This window comes from Oncorhynchus mykiss, chromosome 1 (assembly GCF_013265735.2).
Source record: "Oncorhynchus mykiss isolate Arlee chromosome 1, USDA_OmykA_1.1, whole genome shotgun sequence".
In the NCBI taxonomy this organism is placed as follows: Eukaryota; Metazoa; Chordata; class Actinopteri; order Salmoniformes; family Salmonidae; genus Oncorhynchus; species Oncorhynchus mykiss.
In genome coordinates, this window is record NC_048565.1 from 50,251,155 (window position 1) to 50,270,955 (window position 19,801).

Sequence of the window (19,801 nt, forward strand, 5' to 3'; positions counted from 1 at the left end):
TGGGATAAATGGAAGGTTAAACATGGGGTTTCTATATGGTTGATGTGTTTGATAACGTTCCATTTATTCCATTCCAGCCATTACAATGAGCCTGCCCTCCTATAGCTCATCCCACCAGCCTCCACTGCTCAAGTCAGTAGCTTGACAGCACTATTACCTATTTCTGTCATCCTTCAAAAACTGTTTTGATAAGTCTGGATGTTGATGTTGGCATCAAATACAATTTCTTTGGATCACTAGAAAGAAAAAATATGAATCTATTCCCACCGGTGAAATCAGGGGACACATTTATCATCACAACATTACAAACTTCTGAAGTCTATGGAGTCAGACTAGAAGAGATGAAGCACAATGCCTTTCATATTCAAATTACGGAAGAACTTAGAGAAATATACCACTAGAAATGTAAAATATTAAATTCAACAAAACATTTGACAAACTATGACAAATGACAATTCCAGCAACACGCTGAACACATCACAGGAACTGAATGGTAAGGGTCTATGGTTGAACACTCTTTGGAAAAAATGTGCTATGTAGAATATATAGTCGACTTCTGCTTGTCCCCATAGAGGAACCACATTTGGTGCTAGGTATAAACCTTTGCAAAGGGTTCTACCGAGAAATGTGTAACACTATAAAACAATACGATCAATCAATCACTGTGTGTATGTGCATGTGTAAGAAGAAACAGAGAGATGGAGGAGGATCAGAGGGTGCATGCATAAGATCACACAGTACACCAGAAAGGACAGAATGACCCTAGCCCCCGGGCACATAGGCTATTGCATAATAGATACTTGGGACTGATTGGGCAACACAGGGCCAATCAGGCAGGATAAACACCACCCACTTTGCCAAAGCTCAACCCCCACAGCATTCAAGGGAAATCAACAGACCACTAACTTAATGCCATGAGAAATGGTTGAGTATAGCCAATGGAGATCTCCCACACTAGCCTTAGAGGGCGCAAAACCGGACAGGAAGATTACGTCAGTGACTCAACCCACCCAAGGGAGTTGAGTATAGTGAACAAAGCCTGGCATGATGTGATGCGCCCTCATATGGACAGCACGGAAGTGTCTTGCCGTTCACCTTCACACCCCTAAGCCACACTACACTCAATCATAGGACCTCCTGAAGAGATGAGTCTTCAGTAAAGACTTAAAGGTTCAGACCCAGTCTGCTTCTCGCACATGAATTGGCAGACCATTCCATAAAAGAGGAGCTCGATAGTAGAAAGCCCTCCTCCAGCTGTTTCCTTTGAAATACAGGGACAATAAGGAGGCCTTCCTCTTGTGACCGTAGCGTACGTGTACGTACATTATTTACGGCAGCAGCAGGAGCAAGTCCATGCAATGCTTTGTAGGTTAACAGTAAAACCTTGAAATCAGCCCTAGCCTTAACAGCAAGCCAGTGTAGAGAGGTTGGCACTGGAGTAATATGATCAAATGTTTTGTTTCCAGTAAAAAAAATCTAGAAAGAAATGGAAGAATCGGGGCTGAGTGGAGGGTAACATAGGTGTTGTCTGTGAGTCTGGTTTTAAATATGTAAATGGAGTGATGGATGTTCCAGGAGTTTCAGAGGAGTGCAGCTGAGCTGAAGGCACTGAAAACAAGGTCTCCAGTGGCCAGGAGTCTGGTGTTGGTGGTGATAAGGAAGCCAGAGTCAGATGAGTAGACTGAGTGACAGGGGATTTAGGTTAGCAGCATGTCAGAGAGGTAAGAAAGCACTAGGACATGGAGAGACTTGTAGGTGAGCAGTGGAGTTGGTGGAAAGTGGATGTGATGGTTTCCCAGATTTTGGTGCAGATGTAGGAACGTTTCGGTTTCCAGTGGTGCGAAATAAAGGATGCTCTTTTAAAAGTTTAACAGCATTCAGACAATGTGTACAATGGTGAGAAGTTCTCCAATGTTCCTCAGTCTTACTTTATGCCATAACATCAGATAAGGTCCCAGAAGGTGAACACTGTCTTTTCTCTTCCCCCTGCCAGTCCATCCGAATGCCTGCAAACAGATTGAGCCATAATGGTAACACCAAAATGGTGTACCCTTCAGGGTGACCACGAAAGCAATTGAATTCGGAACATATTTAAGAGGGTTGACAGAGAGGCTATGGAGATGAGCGTTGCAGTAGTCCAGGTAAGAGGTGACATTCTGACAAACTGTTTAACACAATACTATTCAGAATGCCCAAAACCTGGCAATCCAACTTTGAAGGAAGTGCTATTGTTGTGTGAAACTAAGAACGTTTTCAGAATTTTATTAGGATCCCCATTAGCAAAAATATAAATGTAATATGTAAAGTGTTGGTCCCATGTTTCATGAGCTGAAATAAAAAATTCCAGAAATGAGATTCCAGAAATGTTTCAAAAAAGCTTATTTATTTTGTGCAGAAATTTGTTTGTATCCAAATCAAATCAAATCAAATTTTATTTGTCACATACACATGGTTAGCAGATGTTAATGCGAGTGTAGCGAAATGCTTGTGCTTCTAGTTCCGACAATGCAGTAATAACCAACAAGTAATCTAACTAACAATTCCAAAACTACTGTCTTATACACAGTGTAAGGGGATAAAGAATATGTACATAAGGATATATGAATGAGTGATGGTACAGAGCAGCATAGGCAAGATACAGTAGATGGTATCGAGTACAGTATATACATGAGGTGAGTATGTAAACAAAGTGGCATAGTTAAAGTGGCTAGTGATACATGTATACATAAGGATGCAGTCGATGATATAGAGTACAGTATATACGTATGCATATGAGATGAATAATGTAGGGTAAGTAACATTATATAAGGTAGCATTATTTATCCCTGTTAGTGAGCATTTTTCCTTTGCCAAGATAATCCATTCACCTAACAGGTGTGGTATATCAAGAAGCTGATTAAACAACATGATCATTACACAGGTGCACCTTGTCCTGGGGACAATAAAAGTCCACAGTTATGTCACACAACACAATGTCATAGATGTCTCAAGTTTGAGGCAGCGTGCAATTGGCATGCTGACAACAGGAATGTCCACCAGAGCTGTTGCCAGATATTTAAATGTTAATTTCTCTACCATAAGCCACCTCCAACGTCTTTTTTGAGAATTTGGCAGTACGTCCAACCAGCCTCAGAAACCGCAGACAATGTGTAAACATGCCAGCACAGGACCACATCCAGCTTCTTCACCTGCGGAATCGTCTGAGACCAGCCACCCAGACAGCTGATGAAACTGAGGAGTATTTCTGTCTGTAATAAAGCCCTTTTGTGGGGAAAAACTAATTCTTATTGGCTGGGCCTGGCTCCACAGTGGGTGGGCCTGGCTCCTAAGTGGGTGGCTGCGCCCCTTCCCAGTCATGTGAAATCCATAGATTAGTGCCTAATGAACTGTAACTCAGTAACATTTTTGAAATTGTTGCTTGATACATTTATTTGGCAGGTCATTGGTAAAAATAGAAAATAGAAGAGGGTCAAGAGAGCTGCCCTGTGGTACAACACACTTGACATATTTAACATTAAAGAACCGTCCATTAAAGGAAACACTCTGTGTTGTATTATATAGATTGCTCTGAATCCACTATATGGCAGAGGTTGAATAGCCATAACACATATGTTTTTTTCAACAACAGGTCAAGAATATCAAAGGCTGCATTGAAATATAACAGTACAGCTCCCACAATCTTTTTATTGTACATTTTTTTCAACCTATCATCAGTCATTTGTGTCAGTTTAGTACATGCGGAGTGCCCTTCTCTATAAACATTCTGAAAGTCTGTTGTTCATTTGTTTACATATAAATAGCATTGTATTTGTTCGAACACAATGTTTTCCAACAGTTTGCTAAGAGCTGGCCGCAAGTTGATAGGTCAAGGATGGAGGTGGGAATGACTTAAAAAATGGAAGAGTAATACAAAAAAATTATGAGCAGTCAAAATGACTTCTTTAATGATTCTAGTGTTAAATGCTCAGGCTGTTTCTTGGCCTGACATTCAGGCCTAGAACCAGTAAAGCCCGCTTTACCATCCTTGGGTAGCTGAATGACTTTGGATTCCCTCCAGGCCTGATGACAAACAATTTCCTCTAGGCTCAGATGAATAAACAGTATATGACAGAAAGGAGTGGCTATAGAGTCAGCTACTATTCAATGCCAAGAGATTTGTCATTTATTGATTGTTAACAACAATTTTGCCACCTCTCCAAAACTATCTTTTCAAAATTTAAACTTACAATGATTTTCTTTCATTTTGCTTTTTTATGCATGAATATGATTGCTCACTGTTAGTTTTTGGCATTTCCTGACTAAGTTTGCCAATGAAGTAATCATAAACTTTATTGGCAACATCAAATTGTTTTGTGATAAATAAGCCATCTGATGTTGGGAAAGAGCTCTCATGGTAAGAATTTCACTGTACTCTTTTTCACCTTTTGTATACTGTGCACGTGGAAAATAAACGTTGTAACTTGTAGTTTGTGTGTGCGTTTGTTTGTGTGTGTTTGTGAGAGAGAGCATTTTATAAACGGTATGTCTGATGAGCTCCCAGCATGACAGGTGCTACAGCAACACTCCCGTCCAATGACGATGACACGAGAAAAACAATGTCTTGGTGCTTGTAACAACATGCCTCTTCAACTGATCCCTTTAAGTGCACTGGCTATTTCTAGGGCTGACTGCGTTCCAGATATCTGTCACGAAGAATCCCATTGGTTTCTCGCTCAAAGATGTAGGTTATTTTTTAGGGTTAGGGTTGTGGTTGAGGGTTAGGATTGAAACGGGATGTGGACATGAAGCTAGGGTTAGGGTAAGGGTTAGTGTTGTATGAGGCTAGGGTTAGGGTTGAAACGGGATGTGGACATGAAGCTAGGGTTAGGGTAAGGGTTAGTGTTGTTTGAGGCTAGGGTTAGGGTTGAAACGGGATGTGGACATGAAGCTAGGGTTAGGGTAAGGGTTAGTGTTGTATGAGGCTAGGGTAAGGGTTGAAACGGGATGTGGACATGAAGCTAGGGTTAGGGTAAGGGTTAGTGTTGTATGAGGCTAGGGTTAGGGTTGAAATGGGATGTGGACATGAAGCTAGGGTTAGGGTTGCGGTTGAGGCTAGGGTTAAGGTTGACCCTGGAGGAGGACATGATGCTTGGGTAAGGGTAAGAAAAAGCAGTATTATGGCCTATCCAAAGGTCTAAAATGTAAATCAAGGTTTGATCCCTGCTGACTAGAAGTGGTTCTCCTCTTTCTTCAAACTAGGGCCATTGTTCTAGAGATTATGTTATAATTAGAAAAACTGCATTGTCCACACAATGTGCATATCTTTTCATTGACAGGCAGCAGTGGGTGACAATAAGTAGCACAGACACGGCCCCGTCCCCTCGGCCCTTTTGTGGTGAGTTTGGTAATGGCGCCCATATGAGGGCCTAATTACCGTCTCGGCAGGCCCCGTAACAAAGTCGCTCTTGTTATGCCATCATCCAATTTACACAATCAGATTTCGCAAAAATTGAACTAATCTCATTCCTTCACATGCCATTACCTTGATCTGAGAACCTTGTGCCTGTTCTACAGACAGACAGGATTTGCTGTGTCCCCGTCCAGATGAGAGAATGATTTTCATTTAGTGAGAGAGACTCGACAAACTAAAGAGGCTCCAGCAGGCAGGAAGCGCCCAGACTCACACAGACAAGTCCTCACCTGTCCGTCTGCATTCCGACTCTAAATTTGACCAGATTTGAAGCGGCGTACTTTGGCCAAAACAAAAAGCTACATCTAAACATTACTACTGTAGGCAGCAGGGTTTACTGATGTTGAATTTATTCACATAGCGTAATGTGTCATCTGTTGTGTGGTAGAGTGTTGGGGGGTGTTGATGCTAAGGATACATTTTTTTGAGTAAATCCAACCTTACTGGTTTTGATACTGTAAACTCTTTCACACAAATGTACTGGAAGGGAACACAACTTCTGTAATGGTAGGAATAATACGGTAAGAATTGAAAACAATTTGTTTTCTAAAATCCATTCTCTTAATACTTTTAACTTACTCAATCTGTTTTTCTCCCTCTTTCACTGGCTCAACAGCCAAGGTTCAGTTACATTGTGTAATACTGCCATCTGTTGGCATGTGTGCATCCATACTATACAATTTGATGAATAGACATGGTCACTGTATGTCATCTATGTATCTAATGTGTTGACATTTATGTGCAATCATCAACATTTGAGACACTTGTTGCTCCATACTGTGTTTCTGTAATTTGATAGTCACTATGGCTGTGCTTTTTTATTTTACCTATATTCAACTAGGCAAGTCAGTTAAAGAACAAATTCTTATTTTAAATGATGGCAGAACGACATATTTTTACCTTGTCAGTTCGGGGATTTGATCTTGCAACCTTTCAGTTACTAGTCCAATGCTCTAACCACTAGGCTACCTGCCACTTTAGTAATAAGGGAAAGGGGAATATGGAGCAGAACAGGATGGGGGAAAAGTTGACAGTATTGCTGTTGTTTTCTTAGAATTGAAAATTAAATGAATATATTTTTGTTAGTTCGCTGCATCTGAATGGAGTTTCAAAGATCGTGAGTTGATTGAATTAATACATTTCTCTCTCTGCCCTGGAAGCATGGCCTTCCTCGTTTCGGGATCATACTCTGGAACTATTTCTTAGCCTATGGTTTTGTGAAATTAAGTTTTTATTGTTTAGATTTTTTCTCCTTTTTATGACTGAGAGGCCTGTTGCTATCTCCAACATGCATTACATTCAAAATAAACCACATACCTGTATGACCCACTCCACAGCAGTTTCACTTGCTTATTGCTTCTTTAATCAGAACAACAGTTTTCAGCTGTGCTAACATAATTGCAAAAGGGTTTTCTAATGATCAATTAGCCTTTTAAAATTATAAACTTGGATTCGCTAACACAATGTGCCATTGGAACACAGGAGTGACGGTTGCTGATAATGGGCCTATGTAGATATTCCATAAACAATCAGCCATTTCCAGCTACAATAGTCATTTACAACATGTACAATGTCTACATTGTATTTCGGATCAATTTTATGTTATTTTAATGGACAAACAATTTGCTTTTATTTAAAAAAACAAGGACATTTGTAAGTGACCCCAAACTTTTGAACGGTAATGTAGGTATATTGACGCAACACACTTTCATACTCTTCACATAAGCTGCTGCCACTCTGTTTATTATCTATCCTGATTGACATTTTACCTCATACCCCTGCAAATTGATTCTGTACCGATATTCCTTGTATAGTCTTGTGATTGTTATTTTATTGTGTTACAATTCGTTTGTTTATTTTTTATAAATTGTTCTTACTTTTTACCTCTGCATTTTTGGGAAACGGCGTGTAAGTAGGCATTTCACGTTAAGGTTGTACCTGTTGTATTCGGCGCATGTGACAAATGACATTTTATTTGATTCCCCCCACTCTGGACCGAGTAAGGAAACAAGGATTATCTCTTATCTTGGTAGCCCCTCGATGACCATGGAGGCCCTGGTTAGCAGAGATTATTCTCCTGCTTATGAAAAGGCAACTACATTTACACAGGTATCTTTTGGCCCAGGGGGAACAGGAAGATTTCCCTCCTTCACCAAGTATCTATGATCCTCTGGGACCTGGCCTGGTGGTAGTAGAAATCTGAGTGTGATAGGTTTACCTCATTGAGACTATCCAGAGTGCAAGGGCCCCTTCTATGCTCTCACTGTATGCAAGCAAGTTATGCGTTTTTTGAGAAGTGGTGTGAACAAAAACTGTTAAAAACACTTAAGTGCCTTTTCAACCGCTATCTCAGCCTGTCAAATAAGCATTGACTGTAACACAGTCGGGAAACTGCTTCTGGTCTGTTGTTTCATGTAGGTGACGCATTACGAGTATCCAAGCCTTTTGCCCCGTCCAGGGACCTGTCTATTGTGCTTGAAGCAAATTTCTCAGCAATTTTGAGCCGTTGGAAAGCGTTGAAATATCTCTCCTTCAAGATGGGTTTGCTGATCAGCCTTTACACACACTTGTCAGTCCACCATTTGTGCCTACAGTTTCCTCCGGGGTTATCCAATCCAATTGTCTTGCCTTAGAGCTTACGGCTTTCCACCTGCCACCATTTACTTCTACAGAAGAAGGGTGTCTCCGCCATTTATGTTCAGTACGCGCTTTGTACATATACTTGGATGGAATGAGAGCACGGCGCAAGAGTGACCAACTCTTCCTGAGTGCCCCCCTGCCAGGGTAGGCCACTCTCTAACATATGGCTGTCCCATTGAATAGTGGAGGCTATTATATTGACTTATAATAGCAAGGGTTTTACAGCCCCCTGAGAGCTCATTCCAACAGAGGTATGGCTCTCTCTTGGGCACTGTTCAAAGGCATCTCTTTACAAGAGTTTTGCAAGGTGGTATTTGGGCCACCACCTCATACTTTAATGAGGTTTTACCGACTGGACGCCACTGCACCTTCATTGGTGCATACTGTCCTCAGCGTTGGATCCTCTGAGGGCTGATGCTGTTGAAACTACTCTGGCTTCGGAGCGCATGTCTGCGTTGCGGGAGTTGGCCATATCCCATAAGTGACACATCGAAACGAATATTAGAGTTACTTTGAGTTACTTGCTTAACCCCGGTTCTATGAGAATAGAGTGAGATGCGTCACCGCTTTTCCCTGCTTGCAAGAGCGCAAAGGTGCTCGAGAATGACCAGTCGGCTGGCGAGCGGTTCCTTTTATGGAGGAGAGGGGCTCACCTCATTCACCACTCGACCAGTCTGTCTCCAACAGACGCTGTGGGATTGGATACTTCAAGCTTGTGACACGCCCCTAGGAGTATCCCATAAGTGACATATCTCGCTCGTATTCTCATAGAACCGGGGTTACGCAAGTAAACCAAATGTATTCCTATTCCAGTATGTCAATATGGAAGGGGATCTCAAGAGCCAATTTACCTAGCCTTACTTTTGATGCACTGATTGTAGGTAGTATATTGCTTTTAACATTAATTAAAGAGGCTATACAGAACATTTGCCTCATGTATTTCACACAGTAGCTATCATCCTGACATTTAATGAAATGAAATTGAAAAACAATTCAGCACCACTTGGAAGTATCTAGATCAGTGTTTCTCAACCTCTGGCTCGTGGGACGTTGCTGACTGGTCCCTGAGATGGTTTAAAGGTGACTTGAAAGGGAACCAGTGATGTAATGCCTGCTCTCATTTTGATGTGTGTTATCATAAACAGCTAGTTTTGAAAAAAAGACTTGTGACATCTCAGTGGTTTTGAAATATGTATTGTTTAATCACATTTGGAAATGAAAGAAATGTGTTTGTGCATGTGAACAAAAATGAGAAATACAAAGCCTCTCAAAAGATACACATTTGCTTACTGCTTTTGTTTGCTTTTGTTTACATTAGTCCTTGCTTTATGGAGCAGGCCTAGTATGTTAGTAGAGACCTACGGTGATGGACACAGGATTGAGATATCATCTGTATCGGCAGGACACCGGGGAAACATCAATAATAATGCGACAACAGAGAGCACATATGGTCACATATCCACAGAATATATAGTGTCTTTCTTTCTCTTCCGTCGGGGTGGGTCAGTAAAATGTACTCCGCTTTAATATGTAGGGCCTCCGAGCTTTGGTGTTTTTCACCTGCCTCTTAAAAATATACGGTGATTTCCTTTTGAGCGGGTTGTCCCTGTTTCGATCGCCGTCAAGCACCTGTAAAGAAAGACAGAATAAGCCACTCCTGAGACTCTTCTGTGGTGCATAATGCCATGAAAACAAATGTATTCCTTGTACATTGACCTAAAAAAACAAACACAATGTATGAAGTGAGCTGATATAAAAGATCCCAGAAATGTTCCATACGCACAAAAAGCTTATTTCTCTCAAAGTTTGTGCATAAGTTTGTTTACATCCCTGTCAGTGAGCATTTCTCCTTTGACAAGATAATCCATCCACCTGACAGGTGTGGCATATCAATAATCTGATTACACAGCATGGTATTTACACAGGTGCACCTTGTGCTGGGGACAATGAAAGGCCACTCTTAAATGTGCAGTTTTGTCACACAACACAATGCCACAGATGTCTCAAGTTTTGAGGGAGGGTGTCATTAGCATGCTGACTGCAGAAATGTCCACCAGAGCTGTGGCCAGATAATTGTATGTTCATTTCTCTACCATAAACCACCTCCAACGTCGTTATAGAGAATTTGGCGGTACGTCCAACTGGCCTCACAACTATGTTCAACATTGTGAACATAGTGCCCCATGGTGGCGGTGGGGTTATGGTATGGTCAGGCAAAGCTACGGACACCGAACACAATTGCATCATATCGATGGCAATTTAAATGCACAAAAATACAGTGACAAGACCCTGAGGCCCATAGATTAGGGCCTAATTAATTTATTTAAATTGACTGATTTAGACATATGAACTGTAACTCAGTAAAAATCTTTGAACTTGTTGCATGTTGCGTTTATATTTTTGTTCAGTATATGTTCCATATATAGCACAACATGCAGCTGTGTGTTAGACCGAGATCAATCAGATCCCGCGTTAACCGCTGATGTTTTGGCAGTGTCAGAGGTGTAACTGCGTTGGAGCTGTCAAATCGGTGAGCAGCTGCTCTTGATCATTGTCATGAAACCACACCTGTCCCACTCGCATTAGGTACTAACTAGCGTGGCAAACAGTGCCCCTCTGTCTTTGTATGTGTAGCCCATGTATCTGATGCTGTCTGGCCAAAAAGAGTATGACATGTCACATTATTTTTTTACCAGAATGAGAATGTGGCTAAATAGAAATAATATTGAGGTGTCGATTACATCTCACATTCCAGTTTTCAAACTTGTAAACAAGGCTGCATTGGATTTCTCGTAATGTGACGCCGTGCAACTAATGGCAATGTACAGTGCCTTGCGAAAGTATTCGGCCCCCTTGAACTTTGCAACCTTTTGCCACATTTCAGGCTTCAAACATAAAGATATAAAACTGTATTTTTTTGTGAAGAATCAACAACAAGTGGGACACAATCATGAAGTGGAACGACATTTATTGGATATTTCAAACTTTTTTAACAAAAAAAATTGGGCGTGCAAAATTATTCAGCCCCCTTAAGTTAATACTTTGTAGCGCCACCTTTTGCTGCGATTACAGCTGTAAGTCGCTTGGGGTATGTCTCTATCAGTTTTGCACATCGAGAGACTGAAATGTTTTCCCATTTCTCCTTGCAAAACAGCTCGAGCTCAGTGAGGTTGGATGGAGAGCATTTGTGAACAGCAGTTTTCAGTTCTTTCCACAGATTCTCGATTGGATTCAGGTCTGGACTTTGACTTGGCCATTCTAACACCTGGATATGTTTATTTTTGAATCATTCCATTGTAGATTTTGCTTTATGTTTTGGATCATTGTCTTGTTGGAAGACAAATCTCCGTCCCAGTCTCAGGTCTTTTGCAGACTCCATCAGGTTTTCTTCCAGAATGGTCCTGTATTTGGCTCCATCCATCTTCCCATCAATTTTAACCATCTTCCCTGTCCCTGCTGAAGAAAAGCAGGCCCAAACCATGATGCTGCCACCACCATGTTTGACAGTGGGGATGGTGTGTTCAGCTGTGTTGTTTTTACGCCAAACATAACGTTTTGCATTGTTGCCAAAAAGTTCAATTTTGGTTTCATCTGACCAGAGCACCTTCGTCCACATGTTTGGTGTGTCTCCCAGGTGGCTTGTGGCAAACTTTAAACGACACTTTTTATGGATATCTTTAAGAAATGGCTTTCTTCTTGCCACTCTTCCATAAAGGCCAGATTTGTGCAATATACGACTGATTGTTGTCCTATGGACAGAGTCTCCCACCTCAGCTGTAGATCTCTGCAGTTCATCCAGAGTGATCATGGGCCTCTTGGCTGCATCTCTGATCAGTCTTCTCCTTGTATGAGCGGAAAGTTTAGAGGGACGGCCAGGTCTTGGTAGATTTGCAGTGGTCTGATACTCCTTTCATTTCAATATTATCGCTTGCACAGTGCTCCTTGGGATGTTTAAAGCTTGGGAAATCTTTTTGTATCCAAATCCGGCTTTAAACTTCTTCACAACAATATCTCGGACCTGCCTGGTGTGTTCCTTGTTCTTCATGAGACTATCACAGTGCAGGTGCATTTATACGGAGACTTGATTACACACAGGTGGATTGTATTTATCATCATTAGTCATTTAGGTCAACATTGGATCATTCAGAGATCCTCACTGAACTTCTGGAGAGAGTTTGCTGCACTGAAAGTAAAGGGGCTGAATAATTTTGCACGCCCAATTTTTCAGTTTTTGATTTGTTAAAATTTTTTGAAATATCCAATAAATGTCGTTCCACTTCATGATTGTGTCCCACTTGTTGTTGATTCTTCACAAAAAAATACAGTTTTATATCTTTATGTTTGAGCCTGAAATGTGGCAAAAGGTCGCAAAGTTCAAGGGGGCCGAATACTTTCGCAAGGCACTGTATTTATGCATTAGGTATAAGGACAGGGAACGCTTGTGGATTTGACAACTCTAACGCAGTTCCACCTCCGACACTGTGAAAAACAACTGCTATGTCGATGTTGGCTAAAGCATATCTGTTTAAATAGAGCCCTTAAACAAGTGTTTAGGGTGTTGTTCCATGCATGATAAAGCAAGTACTAATCTGTATATCCAGGCTAAAGAGTCTACCACGATGTGTGAGGAGCTGACAATGTGTATATCAACATGATGGAGACGTTTGAGAAAGAAGATGAGGAGGAGGTGCATTTAATGAGGTGTGTTTACCGTTGTAAGGAGGCTGGCATGGAGGCTGAGTGTGACTGAGGGGTATGTGTGTGGCCCTGTTTTCGTGTGGGTATGAGATGCTTCTCCCTGTAGACCAGAGATGGGCAACTCCAGGCCTCGGGGGCCTGACTGGTGTCACACTTTTTCCCCAGCTAACACACCTGACTCCAACAATCAACTAATCATGATCTTCAGTTTGGAATGCAATTAGTTTAAATCAGCTGTACTTGTTAGGGACGGGGAAAAGTCGGACACCACTCCGCCTCTGAGGAGGTGCCCATCCCTGCTGTAGACTAAGGGCTTGATACAATCAGATTTTCTTCAGCCAACATCCTCATAGCGGTTGTTTTGGGGGTGTAGGAGGTGGAACTGCGTTAGAGTTTTCAAATCCACAAGTGGCTACCGGCATTATAGCTAAAGCGAACATTGCCATTGGCTGCACTGAGTCGCATTAACAGAAATCCCATGCAGCCTTGTTTACAAGTTCGAACACTGGAATGTGAGATGTAATCTACACCTCGATTCGGAAGATAGAAATCCTCATTATTTCGTTGAATGATTTTTTGATTTCAGCGTCATTATCTCTATCTAGCCTCCACTTTCTCATTCTGAACTTTAACATGAGTGGGGTGGTTGTGACTTCATGAAAATGATAGCAAGAGCAGCTGCTCACCAATTTGACGGTGCCAACGCAGTTCCAACTCCGCCAAAACATCTGCAATGCAGGTGTCTGCTATCGCCGGTTAACGCTTGATCTGATTGACTCTAGGCCCTAGAGTGCTTATCCCTGTGCGTGTTTACTGTGTGTGTGTTTGTGTGACTCACTTGAAATGTATATGACTGCATGACAGATGTTCTATTCAAATGTGAGAATTGCTCTCCGTGCATGAGCATCTGTTTTTGTAGGTATGGGTGTCCCTCACCTCTCGGGGCTGCAGCACTCTGCAGATCTGCAGTAGGTCTAGAAGCTTGTCCAGGGGCTCAGGAAGGGAGGCCAGTCTCTCCCACAGCTCCTCCTCAGTGTTATACTCCTCCTGTTCTCTCCACGACAGGCTATTCATCAGGCTGTTCACCATCCTGCACACATTCACCAGGGACACACGCCAGTAGGGGGCGCCCTGCTTGCTCTGTTTCATCTAGGAGGAGCATATAAATAAATACTAGGACTACAATATACATAAACACTTGCGTGTGTGCATAGGTGTGCTTTGCCTTTGCACTCTCTCATGGATCAGTCAGATCTAACTAGCTTCAATCCTGCTGTATCATAATCTATTTTGAGTGTGTGGTTTTGGATGGTGTGAGGCTCCTATCGGTGCCCGTTGGGGCCTCTGTGCGTGGGCCGACTCGTTAACACAGCACAGCCCAGACTCCCTCCCGGGTGTCACTGAGTCGTAAGGAACAGAAGATTGGTGCTTCTAAATCATTTTAAATCCCATTATCTTTCCTTTATGGATGGCAAAGGACAACACTTTTATTTTCTGCATCTCCATTGTTGAGTTGTTAGATATTACATATGGATTTGGAGGCCATGGGGGAGAAATGTCAGAGTGGATTATTTTGTACTGAGCAGACTGAGGATAAACCACAGAAAGGACGTCTTAGTCTGTTGGATACTCCTGTGAGTTCCTTACGATATTGACATTTAGAAAACCCTACCAACCTCAAATACAAATTAGCTCTTGTTAACTTCCAAATGAACAGTTTGTTAAGACACTGAGTGTTGAGACGAGAGGTAGGTACCCTTTTAATTGTGCAGAAAGGTCACTTCACATTACATTTCGATGTAGCCCCTTCTTTCCCCAGTGTGTTCCCTCTCATTGTCAGTTAATTATTGAGGGATGGAAAATAGTTTTAATGGAGCAGTCCAATAATGCCAGCAACCAGAGTACAGGGATTAACTGCCGTTTCAAGTAGCCCCTGTCCCCACTTCTGTGTTTCTCATGACAGCTCTGGGTGGCGAGATTAGTTACTGGCTAGATTTCTACATCAGACATTTTTAAGACAGTGACTACTGGTATATCCAGAATTTGGAAAAATGGAATTGATCTCACCTAACCAATTGATTTAGTCATCATTCTATGTTCTAATTACATTATTGTCCATTAAGAAAATCAAGTGTCTGTCACGTTCGTCAGAACGAGGAGACCAAGGCGCAGCGTGATAATACATTCTTCTTTTAATTAAACAAAGAACACTTAGCGAACGTGAAGCTGCAACTACACAGACAAAAACCCACAAAACCAAAATGGAAAATGGCAACCTAAATAGGATCTCCAATCAGTGACAACGATAAACAGCTGCCTCTGATTGGGAACAAATTCAGGCCACCATAGACCTACATTACCTAGACATACAAAAACCCCATAGACAGGATAAAAACACACAACCACCCTTGTCACACCCTGACCTGACCAAAATAATACATAAAACATAACTAACTAATTACAGGGCGTGACAGTACCCCCCCCCCCCCCCAAAGGTGCGGACTCCCGACCGCAAACCTGAACTTATAGGGGAGGGTCCGGGTGGGCATCTACCCTCGGTGGCGGCTCTGGTTCTGGACGCTGCTCCCCTTCCTTACATTGAGCCCGCTCTTGTAGCACTGACCCGTGGATCATCGCTGGAGGCTCTGGACTGAGAATCCTCACCGTAGGCCCCGGGCTGGGGACCCTCGCTGTGTGGACCATCGCCGGATGTTCTGGACTGGGGACCGTCGCTGGAGGCTCTGGATTGGGTACTGTCGCCGGAAGCTCTGGACTGGGTACTGTCGCCGGACGCTCTGGACTGCTGAGGCACACTGTAGGCCTGGTGCGTGGTGCCGGCACTTGTGGTACCGGGCTGGGGACACACCTCAGTGCGAGTGCGAGGAGCAGGAACAGGGCGTACTGGACTGCCGAGGCACACTGTAGGCCTGGTGCGTGGTGCCAGCACTGGGCTGGTGACACGTACCTCAGGGCGAGTGCGGGGTGGAGGAACAGGATGTACTGGACTGTGGAGGCGCACTGGAGGTCTGGAGTGTAGAGCTGACACAACCTGTCCTGGGTGGATGTTTATTTTCGCGCTGAGCCGGCACCCTCCTTCCTGGCTGGATGCCCATTCTAGCCCGGCCAATGTGAGGAGCTGGAATAGAGCGCACCGGGCTAGAATAGCGCACTGGAGACACGGTGCGCTCTATCGCATAACACGGTGCCTGACCAGTAACACGCTCCCCACAGTAAGCACAAGGAGTTGGCTCAGGTCTCCGACCTGACTGATTCAATCTCCATGTGTGCCTCCCCTAAACAATTATTGGGGCTGCCTCTCGGGCTTTCGTGCTAGCCTTGTACCTTAATATCATCACCGTTCCTCTATTCTCCGGTATTTCTCCTCGTAGTATTGCCGTTCCGCTTTCGCTGCCTCTATCTCCTCCTTAGGACGGGGGAGCCAGGTCCATTTCCCCATTATGTGCTGTTCCTCCTTTTCACGCTGCTTGGTCCTGGTTTGGTGGGTTATTCTGTCACGTTTGTCAGAACGAGGAGACCAAGGCGCCGCGTGATAAGAATGCATTCTTCTTCTTTTAATTAAACGAAGAACACTTAACAAACTGACAAAATAACAAAACAAACGTGAAGCTACAATAACAAGTGCTGACAGGCAACTACACATACACAATAACTCACAAAACCAAAATGGCAACCTAAATAGGATCCCCAATCGGAGACAACGATAAACAGCTGCCTCTGATTGGGAAACAATTCAGGCCACCATAGACCTACATTACCTAGACATACAAAAACCCTAGACAGGACAAAAACACACATAACCACTCTCGTCACACCCTGACCTGACCAAAATAATACATAAAACACTGTCACGCCCTGACCTTAGTTATCTGTGTCAGCATATGCATATACATGCAGCAGTTATTCATTGACCTGACAGATGCTTCATGAAGTAACAAAACTGTTGTTTCACAGCCTGCAAACAAGTGTCATTGAAACAACAGTCAACCGATTCCAACATTAGGAAACGGATCCCCCACCTAACCATGTATGTTTATAATCTGTGTGTAAAAGAAAAGGGGAAAAGACAAAGCCACAAGTGTCTACTACAACACTGCCTCTCCGGTGTCTTCTAATCTAGAGCACTCTATCAGTCATCTGGTGACTTACGATTACAATCAGCCCCCCAAGGAACCCTTGGAACATTGTAAGCGATAAATAACAGAGCTTATTTGTCATAGTCATGTCTCAGTGTGTCCCTCTCATCTCCATTCATTTATCAGACAGAGTGGGGAGGAGGGAGTAGGGATTGAGAGAGAGTATGCGTTTGTGTGCGTGTCACGCATGTGTGTGTGCTCATGTGCAAACGTGTGTGCACAAGAATGTGCGTGTCTGTGTGCATGTGTGTGTTTCGGCCGCGCAGGCGCTATGTTGCTGTCAGGACCATCTGAATGGTATTAGCTCAGGTAATCAGTCTCCAGGCTCCACTAGATCCAGTTCTATCTTCTTCATTTCCTCTTGCCTGTCTACGGAGTATCTGGCACGATAAATGGTCATATATAAAAATAAAAATAAAAAGCAATTATGTTATACCTAAATAATTTCATTTTCAACCCTTTATCATTCCTATGCGTGTGTGTATGCATGTGTGAGTTGAAAAGTGATGATGTGATTTTGAAAGCTTTATTGATTGTTCTAGATGGAACATTATGTTAATCTCAAAGACTGTATATCTTAACACTAACCCAGAAACCTGTGAAACTATGAACAAATAGAATCCATGATGAGCCAATTCAATTGAAACAAAAACGAACAAGAGAGAAAGCGGACATATCCAGGCTCCATAAAAGAGCACCTGCACTACAGGGGCACTAACTGTGTGCACGGACGCACACACACACACACACACACACACACACACACACACACACACACACACACACACCTCAGATCTGACAGGTGCACAGAGGAAGCAGCGCAGTACCTTTGAAGTGAAGAGACTGTTCAACAGCTCCTCCTCTATTGCCCGCTGTTCCTGGTCAACATCTGTCAGATAGACACAAAACAAGAGTTATAATACAGGTTTATCGTAGTACAGGTATAAAGGTAGTATACAGGTAGGTACATAATAATACAAAAATACAGCTCCAATTCTGAAGTAACCATTTCAGTAAAAACGTGGTTTCTATCGCCTGGGTTTTTCTCGCATAGTCTACAACAGATTTATCCAACTTAATTTATCTGTTTGGTGCCAATTTAGCCCTCATAGACTATTCCTAACGAGCTGCTTTAAAGACTATTAATGTCCTGTTGGAGCCTGATCCATTGTGCCCCATGAAATCTCAGCAAAAGGTACCGTAAAGCTCAAGCAAAAACAGCGCAAAGCCTTGCTAGACTTAATACATTTTTTTTTTACATTCCATTTTGGAGCGTGTCACAGAGCTCAGATGAAACAAATCTTGCTTAGATGTTTAACTTAATGTTGATTAGATGTTGAACTTGACTCAACTTGATGTTGAATCAAATCCCTTTTGCTCCTTAAGCCAGGGAGTCAAGGCTTTTTGGGGCGCAGCAAGATCGATTCACCCCTTTCCAACACCCCCATCCCACAGCATGCCACGGCACTAAAACCCCCGAGTCACCGAGGCTAAGGCATTGATTCAACAATTAGATGGATACATTGTGCTGTGCTAGAACAGAGGTACGCACACACCCCGTAGCGCTGCAGGTCTACCCTACGAGAACTTTGCACAAGAAATACCTCAGAGCAGTTATGCCTTCTTGATAGGAATATGAGGGTAATCACTGGATGTGAATAGATAAGATAAACACCTGGGTAAACAATGGAGGTAGAGATAAGATAACTAAAGTATGCGTGGTGAAATCCACCTGTTGCAAGAGTAGGTTCCCGATGAGAGTAATTCAGTTAGTCCCTGGTCTCTGAGACCATTTCCTGTTCTTTCAAGGTAAACATCGAACGGAATCAGTTGACAGTGCAACAAAATTAATACCCAGTAAGGGTTGCAAATGAATTAACATCAAAAGGAAAGTATGTGAAAGGATACCCGTGCTTACCTGAACATAACACGCCACACGGCAAACAGAGGAGAAGCACACAAGCCAGCTGTGCCTGCATCTTTGTACAAATCCCACACTCTGAATCCACCCTAGCTAAGCAGGACCCAAGTCCATAGGGTTAAGGGGTCAAATGCAGAAAGCGAGAGAGAAACAGAGAAGTGGGAGGTGGAGTAGGAATGTACTCAGTCTGTTTTGTCCTTGTCTTCTCTTCGTCCTGTCAGTGACAGTGTCTGCCTGTGTCCCCTTGGCTTTAGTGAATGTAAAAGTGAAGAGCAGTGGGCTTCATTCCCTCAGTATATAAGAGGTAGAATGATGTCACAGGACCACTCTCTCACCCCCCCCCCCTCTCTCCCTCTACCCACAAGCCCCTGTCATCGTGACATCAGACATCACCCCCCCCCCCATCACACATCAAGGTTTTGCGTCATACAACTTTTAGACGTGGTTATTTACATTTATTTATTTATATTGATTACTTTAGAGTGGGTAGCTTGATTGTCTGTAGAGGCGAGTCGTGTGTATGAAGACCCCTGTCTCACTGGGATTCAGGGAACACACACTCAGGGCTCTACAAATACTCTATGAACAAATGTATTTCTTGTTGTTTTGAGTGTAAGTGGTATCTCATCAAGCCTATAGATCTATGTGGTAAAATTAAAGTTGCATCACTCTTTTACCTTGAGACCAAATGCTTTGAAGTAAGTATGGTTAGGGATAAGAACGGGTGTGATATGTCAACCTCAATTCAGTTAAGAAGCACCTAAATTAATAAATATGTAATGATTCTATTGATATATATTTTTTTTAATCATATTTTTTTGTAATAATTATTTTGAATAGATTAACAATTGCTATCAAACCCATAGGCTACTGGTAATCCCAAACACTGATTTATAGTCTAATTGTGCCATAGGCCATACCGTCGCACTCCAGCTAGAC

General features: G+C 42.7%; 1 protein-coding gene across 1 annotated transcript; it reads right to left on the reverse strand.

Moving 5' to 3' along the window:
- Positions 1-9,249: 9,249 nt before the first annotated feature.
- On the reverse strand, positions 9,250-19,147 carry LOC110524441 (neurotensin/neuromedin N). The gene is made up of 4 exons (XM_021604073.2): positions 18,860-19,147; positions 17,769-17,830; positions 13,724-13,936; positions 9,250-9,718 (listed from the first exon to the last, which is right to left on the reverse strand). Exons 1-4 carry the CDS (start codon positions 18,918-18,920, stop codon positions 9,593-9,595), a joined length of 462 nt encoding a protein of 153 aa, XP_021459748.2. The 5' UTR covers positions 18,921-19,147; the 3' UTR covers positions 9,250-9,592.
- Positions 19,148-19,801: the final 654 nt, after the last annotated feature.